The 11,743-nt window shown below is 36.4% G+C and overlaps 1 protein-coding gene across 3 annotated transcripts; it reads right to left on the bottom strand.

Moving 5' to 3' along the window:
- Positions 1–2,093: 2,093 nt before the first annotated feature.
- Positions 2,094–10,370, bottom strand: LOC132303718 (FBD-associated F-box protein At4g10400-like). 3 transcript variants are annotated; one of them, XM_059801102.1, is made up of 6 exons: positions 10,285–10,370; positions 10,063–10,151; positions 9,877–9,924; positions 8,935–9,805; positions 8,568–8,711; positions 2,094–2,658 (listed from the first exon to the last, which is right to left on the bottom strand). In XM_059801102.1, exons 4-6 carry the CDS (start codon positions 9,802–9,804, stop codon positions 2,347–2,349), a joined length of 1,326 nt encoding a protein of 441 aa, XP_059657085.1. In that variant the 5' UTR covers position 9,805; positions 9,877–9,924; positions 10,063–10,151; positions 10,285–10,370; the 3' UTR covers positions 2,094–2,346. The 3 variants fall into 3 exon arrangements, with proteins under 3 accessions (XP_059657085.1, XP_059657084.1, XP_059657086.1); XM_059801101.1 differs by having other exon boundaries at positions 8,935–9,924; XM_059801103.1 differs by lacking the exon at positions 9,877–9,924 and having other exon boundaries at positions 8,935–9,823.
- Between the last annotated feature and the right edge of the window lie 1,373 nt (positions 10,371–11,743).

Genomic DNA, 11,743 nt, shown 5'->3' with positions numbered 1-11,743 from the left:
ATTAAATTTTGCTGCAGATGACTCCATCCGGCAGGAATCTGACAGGTTTTGATGGCATGCACCATCACGTGACGAGGATGTCTAAATTAAACGACCAGAATACCCTTATTCACATAAAAGGTCAAAAATGCCCTTGTTACCATCATAACCAAACACACCCTTCATCGCTATCAAACCCGTCCCCTACAACAACAATGATCAAACTTGCTGACTGTTCCAAGCTCGCCGATTCAGTTCCAAGCTCGCCGACTGTTCTTGTCACCGCCGAGCTCCCTTGCGAGATTAAAGGAATTTAGTGCGTTATAGATTTTTTTTTTTTTATTTTAAAAGTTTCAGGTGAAGTAGATTTTTTTTTTTTTTCAGAATCCTGTAACCAAAAAAAAAAAAAAAAACCCACCACCACCCATGCCGCCACCACTAACACACCCATGCCATTGCCACCACCACAAATGCCAACTCAAGAACGGAATAAGTCATTACAGTGGACGCCTCCAGTAAGCAGGTTCAGTAGATCCAAATGAAAGGTAACTTTGAACCAAAAGAAGTGTCCCCACTAACTGATTGAGGAAAACTGAGGAGAAAGCCTCGGAGCGAGGCGACGGTGATCGGATCCACGAGCGAAGGGAACGACTGCCACAATAGGCAAGGGTAAGCGTCAGAAATGAAGGTGCAACAATGGTACACTGAGTTGGATGATCGGCCAGGTGCAGCAAAGGGAACGACTGCCACCACCACGACCACCAAATCCAAACCCCAAATTGAAAGCCAAGAACGTACAACACGACCACCAGTCTTGATTTGCAGGTGGTTACCAAATCGTCATCAATAAATCGATCTGCAGCAGTAGCTGCGACAACATAATTTCATGCCCTTCAGCATGCGCCGGTTATTGCAAATTGCGTGCTCTTCAAGCCCCTCATGCCGCCGCAGTCGTCTTCTTCCTCAGAGATTATGACTGTGGCTGAGTTGATGTTGATGCCGCAGACACCATTAGGCTTCGATATGACGGTGGATAGACCACCGTCAGGCCGCCGTTACGAAGAAAAAGTGACTGAGGCGTAGCAATTACGGCGGCCGGAGCAGGCGTGGCTGAGGCGACCCCTTTATCGCGGCTGAGTCCTCAACATCATCCAAAGCCAACCCCGCGCCGCAAGCTCACAATCGAGCTTCTTCTTCAATCGCCAGTCAGACCATCACGGTCGAGCCCTCACCGGAATACCTCTTCACAGCCAACCCCTTTTGCTTAATTTTGGATCTGTATTTTGTTTTTTTGTTTTTTTTTATCATTTTTTGGATTTGTATATTATGTTTGGACTTTACTATAAGATACAACAGATACATACATATATATTTGGCCTTGTTTGGTTACGGCTTGAGCACTATTTCAGGACTAGACAATAATAAGGGTATATGTGTCATCTGATTCACTTAGCTTAATCGCATTCAAAACTATGTTGTTTTAATAAGGGTAAATCAGACTTTTTATCTTTTCCGGAATTACTAAAATGCAACAAATTCATAGTTCAGGAATTTTTTCGTAGTTTGAAAAGTTAGTTACAATATGTCAATAGTTCAATGAGGTTTTTTTGCATTTAACCCTATCATTAATATTGATCCTTCCAAACCACTCCTATTCATTTCTTTTCCTTTAAAAAATTATACCAAACACACCACACACTATTTTATTTCCCTCCATTACCTTTCTTTCTTTTCCTTCCTTTACCCTCCAACCAAACAGGGCCGAAGGGTGGGGAGTCAAGAGAGAGAGGTGAGCGAAGGAGAGGTAGAAGTTTTGTCCATCTAAAATTTTATATACATGGAACACAACATGGATATATCAGACTTGATTTATCCCACTTTCACATATTTTCTTAAAATTTGTTAAAAAAAATGCGATATTGCTAATATTTCTTTACGACATAAAAACATCAAAATGAGATATTTGATCTACTTTTAATGAAATTTTGAACAACATTTTAACTATATAATTTTCGTTTAATCATCTTTCAAATGATTAAGTTCGTGCCTCATACATAACCATGACCAGCACCAAAAAAAGAAAAAAACATTAATGAGTTATCATTTCAAACCAGTACCAAAAGAATTCAGAATATAAAATTAACACTTCCAATATCAATAACTTAAAAGACCACACCCACTCTCTACTCTATCAAACTCTCTTAAATAGCAAATGAAAAATGAAATTAACAAACTAAATATTGAGTAGCAAAAATGCTCACTTATAAGATCACACCCACTCCCTAATCTATCAAACTCTCTTAAATAGCAAATGAAAAATGAAATTAACAAACTAAATATTGAGCAGCAAAATGCAGTTGAGCAGGATTATATAATTTCCATTTTGACTCTTGCAGGTAGACTTTTTTGGAGTTGCATAGCCTGCTCTTTGGCAGATTGTTTCTCCTTGGTTTCATTAAACATCCACGGTCTTGGACTCAACAATACACGTGTAGAGTGACGTTCGATAGTAATCTTCTCCAACATAACGGCATTCTTAATAAAATAGTGGGCAAACTCGAGGTCAATAAAACAGCCAACAAACCCAGCCAATTCCACCTCCTTTAGACATTGATGGGGACGGTTGGGAATTTTACGCTGCCTTATTCCTTCCACCCCCAAAGGCGTCAAATATTGTACCTGTGGAACAGAAACGCAGTGAATCATAAAGCACTTCATTACAAATAAGCAACTCACTATTAATTACTTTTAGTAATAGCTGAGTGTTGATTCACATTGAAGCAGCATGTTAAAGTTTCCACGTACACCACACACTACAAAGAATAGTGGACAAATATTTATAGTAAGTCTATACTAATAATAATAATAACAACAAAAAAAGTAGATAGTAGAAATAGAACTTCTGTACTTAAAAGTTTAATCATCTTACTAGAACTATCATAATAATTTACCAGCATTTTAGAAACAAGTGTTTACAAAAAAAAAAAAAAAAAAAAAATCCCTCTACTTATAAAGAATAAAAGAATCAAACATCTAGCCCTTAGCAAGAAAACCTAATCCATATTTTTAAAAACAACTATAATAACCTATACATTTGCTTCATCAAGTTGTATTCACAGCTAAAGATGAAATGAGGACGTTAGTTCCGGAATCAGAGCAATGCTAAATTGCTTTAAAAAAAATTATTAAACACTTCACATAGACTCATTACCTACATGGACAGCTGGACCAACTCATTGAGAAATAATATAGGGGGAGGGGACACTAAAAGAAAGTATCTCTTTCATTTATGTGTCCGTAATTTGAAACTTAAATTTCATTATTTTGAGACTAAAACAAGTCTCTTATGTAACACAAAGACGTCTCAAAAAAGGCATCCCCAACAAACTTTGAAATAGGATCAACATATCAAAACATGCAATTGTCACTTTTTAGTATTTGGACAAGAATATAATTGTAGGTCTGTAACTAAAAAATATAATAGGTTATGTAGACGACGGTGTACAAAAGAGTTCATTTGAGATTGAATGAAAATATGGAATTCAAGATATATGAAGTATAAACACAAAGTTTCTTGAAACTCTAAAAGAATCATTAATAAATCACAGACATTATTCTCAAAAGTGTATGAATCTTGAGCTATACATTATCCTTTTGGTTGTAGAACATTCGAAGTGTAAATAGTTTCAATTCATAACTTTGTCTCAACATTAAAAATCCATGATACTAAATGACATTTTATATAGCTTTGTGTACGTCCAGCCTGCAGCAGTAGTTGTGAACCTCTCATGCCTTTCTTTATTTATTTATTTTTTGATAAGTAAAACCTCTCAGGCCTTTCTTTATCAGACTACCGTAATGGATTAAAATAAAATAAATAAGGGGGAGGGGAGTAAAACTTTGGAGATGTACCATCCTATGGATGAGACGCAGCTGGAGGCTAGGAAGGATAGAACTCCATCTGAGGAGGAGGATAGAGAGCTGTGGAATCTTATATCCCACGAGAACTATGAAGGGATGAAAGGAGGGGGAAGGGAGGGAGGGAGAGGAAGGAGGAAGGGCAGGTCTTAGTGTTGTTTGCCCATAAAGTTCCGTATCATTTCTTGGAATGCACGTGGTTTAAGGTGGTGAAGTTAGCAATTCGAAAGTGGGGTGTGCATGTAGTGTGTTTGCAAAGATGAAGTTGGCCTCTATTTCAGATAGAGTGGCGAAGAGCTTGTCGGGAGGGAGATTTGTTGAGTGGGAGGTTCTAGATGTTGTGGTTACATCGGGCAGCATCATTTTGAGAGGTCTATGAGAGAGAGATGGACCCCATGGAGCAGTTATCGACTTCTCGGAGTTGAGAGGTCTCGGAGCAGAAGGCTCTGTTTGTTGGAGGCTTGGAGAGGGTGTAGAGTAGATCCCCAAGCCTACGTCTTGTGAAGGGTAGCGCCTTTGTGCATTTGGTGGTGTTTGTGAAAAGAAAAGAATAGGCTATCGATGGGGAGGAAACTTCTACTCGGAAGCTGAAATTCCTTATAGTTAGTTCTCTTTTTTGTTGGGTTTATGGGAGAAATTATATATCCACGGCTGAGATAATTAATTTTTTGGATAGTTTGAGCTCTTAAGGACCCTATTTGGTTCCCCATTTGTTTGGAATGAGCTCCCCGTTTATCTCAAGAGATCTTTCCTCATAGAAACCTGAGATCCATTCGTAGAAACAGAATAATATTTCTGAGTGAATTTATTGTTGACCAGAATTGGGATGTCTCCAAGTTTGATGATAGTACTCAAGATGTGTGTAACTACCTGCAGGGGTACAAGATCCATGGGGGCCTTGATCAGTTACTTTGGCAGACTTCAAAGGTCTCTTTAAAAGCAGCCTGGGAAGCATGTAGAGTTAGGAGGCTAGAGCTTTTTTGAACTGAGCTTTGCTGGAATGGTGGAAGGCCTAGATGGTCCATACATGCTGCTATGGTTTACAAGATGCTATCTTAACTAGTTCTTATCTAAAAAGGAGAGGAATTTCCTTAGCTTCTATTCGCTTTCTGTGTATAAAGAATGTAGAGAATGGTGACTATTTATTTTGCAGCTGCGAATACATATGGCAGGTGTGGTCTGGTGTCTTGGATATATGTCATTGGAACATCCAGAAATGTGACTCTATATTGGAATTTGCCAAGGGCCTTGCTCAACAGTACACAGCTAAGACATGGAAGCATAAATTGTTTAAGATGTTGCTTACTGCTACATTACATATCCTATGGATGGAGAAAATTGATAGAGTTCACCATGCTAGACATAGAGACCCTAGGGACTTGGTGAAGTGTATAGTGTGGGAGGTATGTATATCTTGGGGGTATGCCTCCGAGATATCATTTGAATTTGCTAGTCTTCTTTTTCCAAGGGTCTGTCCTGGGCAGATTTCTTCCCTCTTTGTTGGGTCTTTTTGCTTTTGATGTGGTGGTATGCACTCACTTTCTCCTTTGTATTATATTGTTTTATATTTATAATACTTTCCTCATTTAGGAAAAAAAAAAAAAACACTGGTGGCACTGGTAACAAGGAGATAGGCTCATGGAGTAGTACAAGGTGAAAAGGCATGTACATGGGTGCTTGGGATCGTGTGGTGGAGAGGGTGGAGAGGAGGCCTGCAGGGTGGAAGAAGTAGTATCTATCAAAAGGGGGGAAGGTTACACTATTGAAGAGCACCCTGTCAAACCTACCTACTTATTTCTTATCCCTGTTCCATATTTCGTGTCCTCGGTAGCCGCTTCAATTGAGAGACTTCATAGGAACTTATGGTGAGGTTTAGGGGATGAATTTAAGTATCATCTTATTCGTTAGGAGCAGGTTTGAAGGCCCATTCAGTCTGGAGGTATAGGGATTAGAAGGTTATTGCCTTTCAACAGGGCCCTTCTAGGCAAGTGGTTGTGGAGATTTGGTATTTGGGGTTGGAAAGCTATTTGGAAGGGATGTAATGAGTTTTCTAAACATATCAGATTCAGAGTTCAGGATGGCAGGGAAGATTCGTTTCTGGGAGGATATATGGTGTGGAGACCATACTTTAGCATGTTCCTCCCCAGGTTGTTTAGGATTGCTGCTAATAGGCATGCCTTGATTGTTGACTGCTATCGGCTCAATAGCAGGAAGTTGACCTGGGATGTGCTTTTTCAGAGATCTTTTCAGGATTGGAAGTTGGATGATGTCCGGATTTTTGGAGCTATTGTATAGTCAGGAGATTCGTGGAGGTAGGGATTCTCTTGTTTGGATTCCTTCCTCTAGGGGAAGCTTCAGTGTGAGGTCTTTTTTCAGATGTCTGTCGGATCAAGTCAGGACTACATTCCTGTAGAAGGCGGTGTGGCGTTCCAGGGTGCCACTTAAAGTGGCTTTCTTTGCTTAGACAGTGGTGTGGGGTAAGATTCTGACGCTTGACAATTTGGGGGGGAGAAATCATATCACGGTTAACTGGTGTTACATGTGCAAGTGTAATGGAGAGTCGGTTGACCATCTTCTTTTGCATTGTCAAGTGGCCTTTGATTGTTGGAGCCTCTTGTTGGACCTTTTCGGAGTTACCTAGGTCATGCCTAGATCTACAGAGGTTTGATGGACGCTTAGAGAGGGGGTTTTGTGGGAGCACAGGCTAGAGGGTATTGGAGGATGGCGCCCTTGTGTCTATGGTGGTGTTTGTGGAGGGAGCGAAATAGAAGATCTTTTGAAGGAGAGGAATCCTCGGCTGCTGTTTTTAAATCTTCTATTATTAGTTTTCTTTTTTTTTTTGTAGGTTTCGGGTAGACGTTCTTCTTCTCCTGAGGAGACAATAGATGTTCTGACTTCTTTGGGGCCTTAGGTTTCATGGCCACTTGTTTTGTATTTGGGATGCGTTCCCCTTCTGAACACTCTTTTTTAATCTAAAAAAAAAGAAGAGTCTTGGGCTCTAAGAAATTGTAATCCTTGTCCAACAAGGAATTGTTTTTGTAGCTCTATAAATAGATACCTATGTTGTGGGTCGAGACTTATGAGATCGAGAGAGATATAATCTCAGGAGGAAATTGATAGGTAGAGATAGTTTGTGCGTTGGTAGAGTAGGAAAAACACATGTGACACTAGTAGCCTACATGGTGGAAAAAAAGGCATGTAAACGGTGTTGGCATTCTATTGTTATAATATCTCTACGAATCATAATGGAATCTTTTCTCATTCATGGATGTAAGCCGGTTTTGGTTGAACCACTTTGTTAGCTTTATTTGGTTCCCGATGTTCACACGCTTCTGTTGCCCTAACAAATTAGTATTAGAACCGAATGTGAAGGAGATTAAAAAAACACAAGGACTTTTAACAGTTGCAACAACGGGTTTTAGTTGCAGGTGGAGTTAATCGGCTTGTTTGATCACGATGGTCAAAAAACATAATGGGTTGCATGGCAATATGGCATGGAGCTCGAGTAGTCAAGATGGAGCCTCAGAGGTTTGATTGATCGAGCAACATACAATGTGGACAACCAGAATTTTGCAGAACAATTATCAAGATTGAAGTTGCAAAATGATCAATGCTGTGGGAAGCGATGATTAACTAGATGGAATTTGAGACAAGATAGAGATTATTGGAAATTGTGTCTCAAATTCCTATTTTAATTGGGTTTCTATTTTAGAATTGTATTATGCTAGAAAATTTCTTGTTAAGCAAGTCTTAGGCTAAAAAAATTGTAATTCTTGTCTAACAAGGAATTGTGTTTGTAACACAATAAATGAATACCTAGGTTGTCAGTTGAAACTTATAAGATTGAGAGAGATTAGTCTCGTGAGGGAGTTATGGGTAGAGATAGTTTATAGGTTGGTAGAGTAGGGAAAACACTGAGGGTCACTGGTAACGAGAAGACGGGCTAGTGGAGTAGTACATGGTTAAAAGATACGTATGCGGTGTTGGTACTCTATTGTTGTAGAATCTCTACGAATCATGGTGGAATCTCTTATCATCTGTGGATGTAAGTCGGTTTTGGCTGAACCACGTTATAACTTGTGTTTGTGTGTAATTGTTTAGTTGGTTTTCTTTGTTCGCGCACTTCCGCTGCCCCAACACGCTTTTTATTCATCTTTACTTATCGGAAAAACAAAAATAAAATAAAATAAAATAAAAATAAATAAATAAATAAACCTCCATTGGTACAAATTGAGATTTAGATATTAAGCAACAACCAATATATAATATTTTCATCGTAACACGGTTTTAAAAATCAGTTAGATCTCAAAAAAGAAAAACAAAGTCCATTAGAACAAATAGATATTTAGATATTAAGCAACGACCAATATATAATATTTTCATTGTAATACGATTTTATTTTTCGGTTGTATCTTTCAACTGCAAGTAGATATACAATACAACATAACTCACAAGATGGGATGTACAGATTTTTTTTATTTTTTTTTAAATGATCTACAATTATATTAATTACAATTTTATCTGTCTAAAAATTAGAAAAATCCAAATAAAGAAGGCCATTATCCAATGAAAGTTAACTTCTATTCATGGCCGTTGCAGTGAGAGAAAGACACAAGATATGATTATCCTCTGTCATTAAACAAAACATCTATATAAGAAAAATTATTTACCTGCAATTTAAATTTATGCAGCACAGGTGATGCATATATCAAGGGAGTCCAACAGAGAATGCTTGCAGTTTGATCTGCTAGAACTTGCAATGTCAAGAACTTGAGCTTAGTAAATTCAGGAAGTTTTCGGAATCCTGAATTACCCTGAAAAGCAAAACTTATTATAAACAACAAAATTGAAAAGGTCACTACCTAATGTTGGGGTTAGTGGTATGTTGGGAGGATGGACTTGATTCAGACATAACCTTTGGTATAATTTTGTACAAAAAGTATTTGCAATCAGACTCAAACCAATTTTATAACATTAGAAGATATTAATTAAAAAACACTCCCATGACATAAAATTGCAATAGAAATATCAACTAACCTTTTGCCCACGAGTCATCTCCATGCCCAACGAAAGAGTCTCGAGCTGTGAAAAGTAGCTTGAAAACGAGAAAAAAACACTCCGTATTGGCTCAACGAAATCTGAAATAGACACCTTGGCAAGCTGGAATGCATCCTTAATTTGCATATTCATTTTTTGGCCGAGTCCAAAATGTGAAAATGACACAAGACTCGTAGCACAAACCTCAAGATCCTTCAGATTGGGGCATACGGATATGTCCAAGAACTTCAGCCGAAGTGAGGAACCAAAAACTTTTAAATTCACTAAATGTTCCGAGTCTCGTACTCGTAAAGATTCGAGAAGAGGACAATCGGAAAGTAAGCGTTCAAGAATTTCTCCACTTATGTTCACACGCGAAAAACAGAGGGATCTTAGGGACCTAATGCTGGATAAACAAGCAGGGCTTTTGAAGAGAATATTATAACTCTGGTTTGTAATAGTATACGGTAAACCAGCATGCTCTTCGGAAAAGACAGATGGTTCCAACTCCATCTCAAGCCTTTGAACACTCTTTGTTATTGCAAACTCAATCCATCTATCAATGACACAACTAGAAGAGCTATTCAAACAAAAACAAACTCTAAACTCGTCTATGGTTGAACCACAATGTGACTCCACCACTTTGTTCACCCAATTTATGTACCTACATCTTTCTACCCCCAACAGTGCCTCTGTGTTGGATTCAATTTGTAAAACTGTTTGTGAAGCATCAAAGTTTAGAACCCTGTTAAAGGACCACAAATGTTCCCATCTTTTTGAGAGCACACAAGTGCGCGCTGCTTCTCTAATTCCCAGAAGAGACAGAACAGAAACAAGAATTTCATCAGGCAGGCAACTGATCCTATCCATCCTGCAGGTTGTTGTTACTCTGAATGAACCAAGATAATGGGCATAAATTACCAAAAAAAAAAAGAAACACACCTTTGCGTAAGAATGCTTCAGCTAAGACACTTAGACTAACCCAATCACCTAGAGAGAGAGAGAGAGAGAAATAAATAAATAAATAAATAAAATAAAAAATCCTTTAGACTGATCAAAGATTATCTACTTTGACCAACAAAAACCAGAGCTAAACAAAAATAAAAATACAAAGACATAAATATGTACCTTATGTCTTTTTTTGCGTTTAGAGATGGATCTCATCCTTTTCCTCATTGAAATTATTCTCATCATCATAATTTACAGCCAAATAAGCTCTGCAGACACCCAAAAAAAAAAATTACAGATTAAGGAAGGAAATTATGACAAACTCTAAATCTAATACAAATTTATGTAAAGAAGAAAATAAAGAAGTCAAGAAAGAAAGAAAAAAAAAAAAAAAAGACTCACCTCAAAGATTCAAAATAGGAACCCTAGTTTCTTCATATAAAACGAACAAAGATCCAATTTTTCGTTGGGAAGCCAAATATGTATTCTCCTTGAAAAATTTTAATTCATAGTGTGTGGACGGGAGAAATTATTACATGCCCCCTGGTATTTAGTGACTTCCAATGAGTAGTTGACAAATAAGCATATAAAAGTTGAATTATAATTCTTCTGATTACGTGTCAATTATTTAGTGGTTAATCCAGTAACGATGTCATATTTCGTGGAAGTACGTAATAATTTCTTGATGTACAAAAAGATCATGATTCATGTTTCCTTTTTAAATCCTAAATCCATTGTCTGAAGGCCCGACAACTCAATGGGCAATCTACAGACACCTGATCTATGTCTAGGCCCAACAAAAAGGAAAACTCAACTAGGGTTTTTACTTGTACTAGTCAAGCACACACGTGAGTGACGTAATATTATTTATTTTCTTTTCATCTCCTTTTTATTGAAATTTAGTATAATTCAAGTTTTAAATATTATATATTTCATTCTGTAATTACATTTTCTTCATTTGATTGAATTTCAGTAGTTTAATTTTTTTAATATTATATATTTCATTCTTTAATTAGATTTATTTTTATTAAATTTTAGAATTTTATACCATTATATTATTATTATTAGTATTTATTCTCTAATTAGATTTTCTTTTGTTGAATTAAATAATTTTATTTTTTTAAATTATATATTTCATTATTTAATTAGATTTCCTTTTATTGAATTTCAGTTATTAAGTTTTAAATAATATATTTTATTCTCTAATTATATTTCCAACTACTATATTATTTGTATTTTAATATTTTTTTTTCCAATTAGATTTTTTAATTAAATTAAATAAATAAGTTTTTTAATATTATATATTTCATTCTCGAATTAGATTTTCTTTTATTAAATAATAAATAAATTTTTAATATTATATATTTCCTTCTCGAATTAATTTTTCTTTTATTAAATTTTAGTAGTTTTATTTTTTTATTATATATTTTTTCCCGAGTTAAATTTCCTTTTATTGAATTTCAATACAGTATTGAAAAATTAAACCGTTGAAATTCAATATTAAAGGACCACATCACGGTCTGTATGAGTGCCTACTATTTATTTTATTTATCAGTTTTTCGATTTTGAGTATGAATGATTTACACACCGATGAGTAAGTAAGTATTGTCCTTATACAAAAACAAAAGGCATCTAAGATGTCTGTTACAAAAAATTGTCTACATAATTTCTAAGTAATTTTTAAAAGGCATCAACATTTAAGATGTCTGTTTTGAAAGGTCATTTATATATATATATATGCGATAAGTTAAGATCTAAATAGACGAAGGTTTTTGTGGCCAGTAGCATCTCATCTACCTCCCAAAATAAATGGTGGGGGTTCGAGTACGTCTTCAAATGAGTAAATGAGTTTCTTGTCAAT

The sequence above is a fragment of the Cornus florida genome, unplaced genomic scaffold (genome assembly GCF_030987335.1).
Source record: "Cornus florida cultivar Cherokee Brave unplaced genomic scaffold, ASM3098733v1 CherokeeBrave_3.0.0_Hap2_Chr04, whole genome shotgun sequence".
In the NCBI taxonomy this organism is placed as follows: domain Eukaryota; kingdom Viridiplantae; phylum Streptophyta; class Magnoliopsida; order Cornales; family Cornaceae; genus Cornus; species Cornus florida.
Note: the sequence above shows the minus strand (reverse complement) of the source record. Positions and strands in the feature narration are given on the sequence as shown.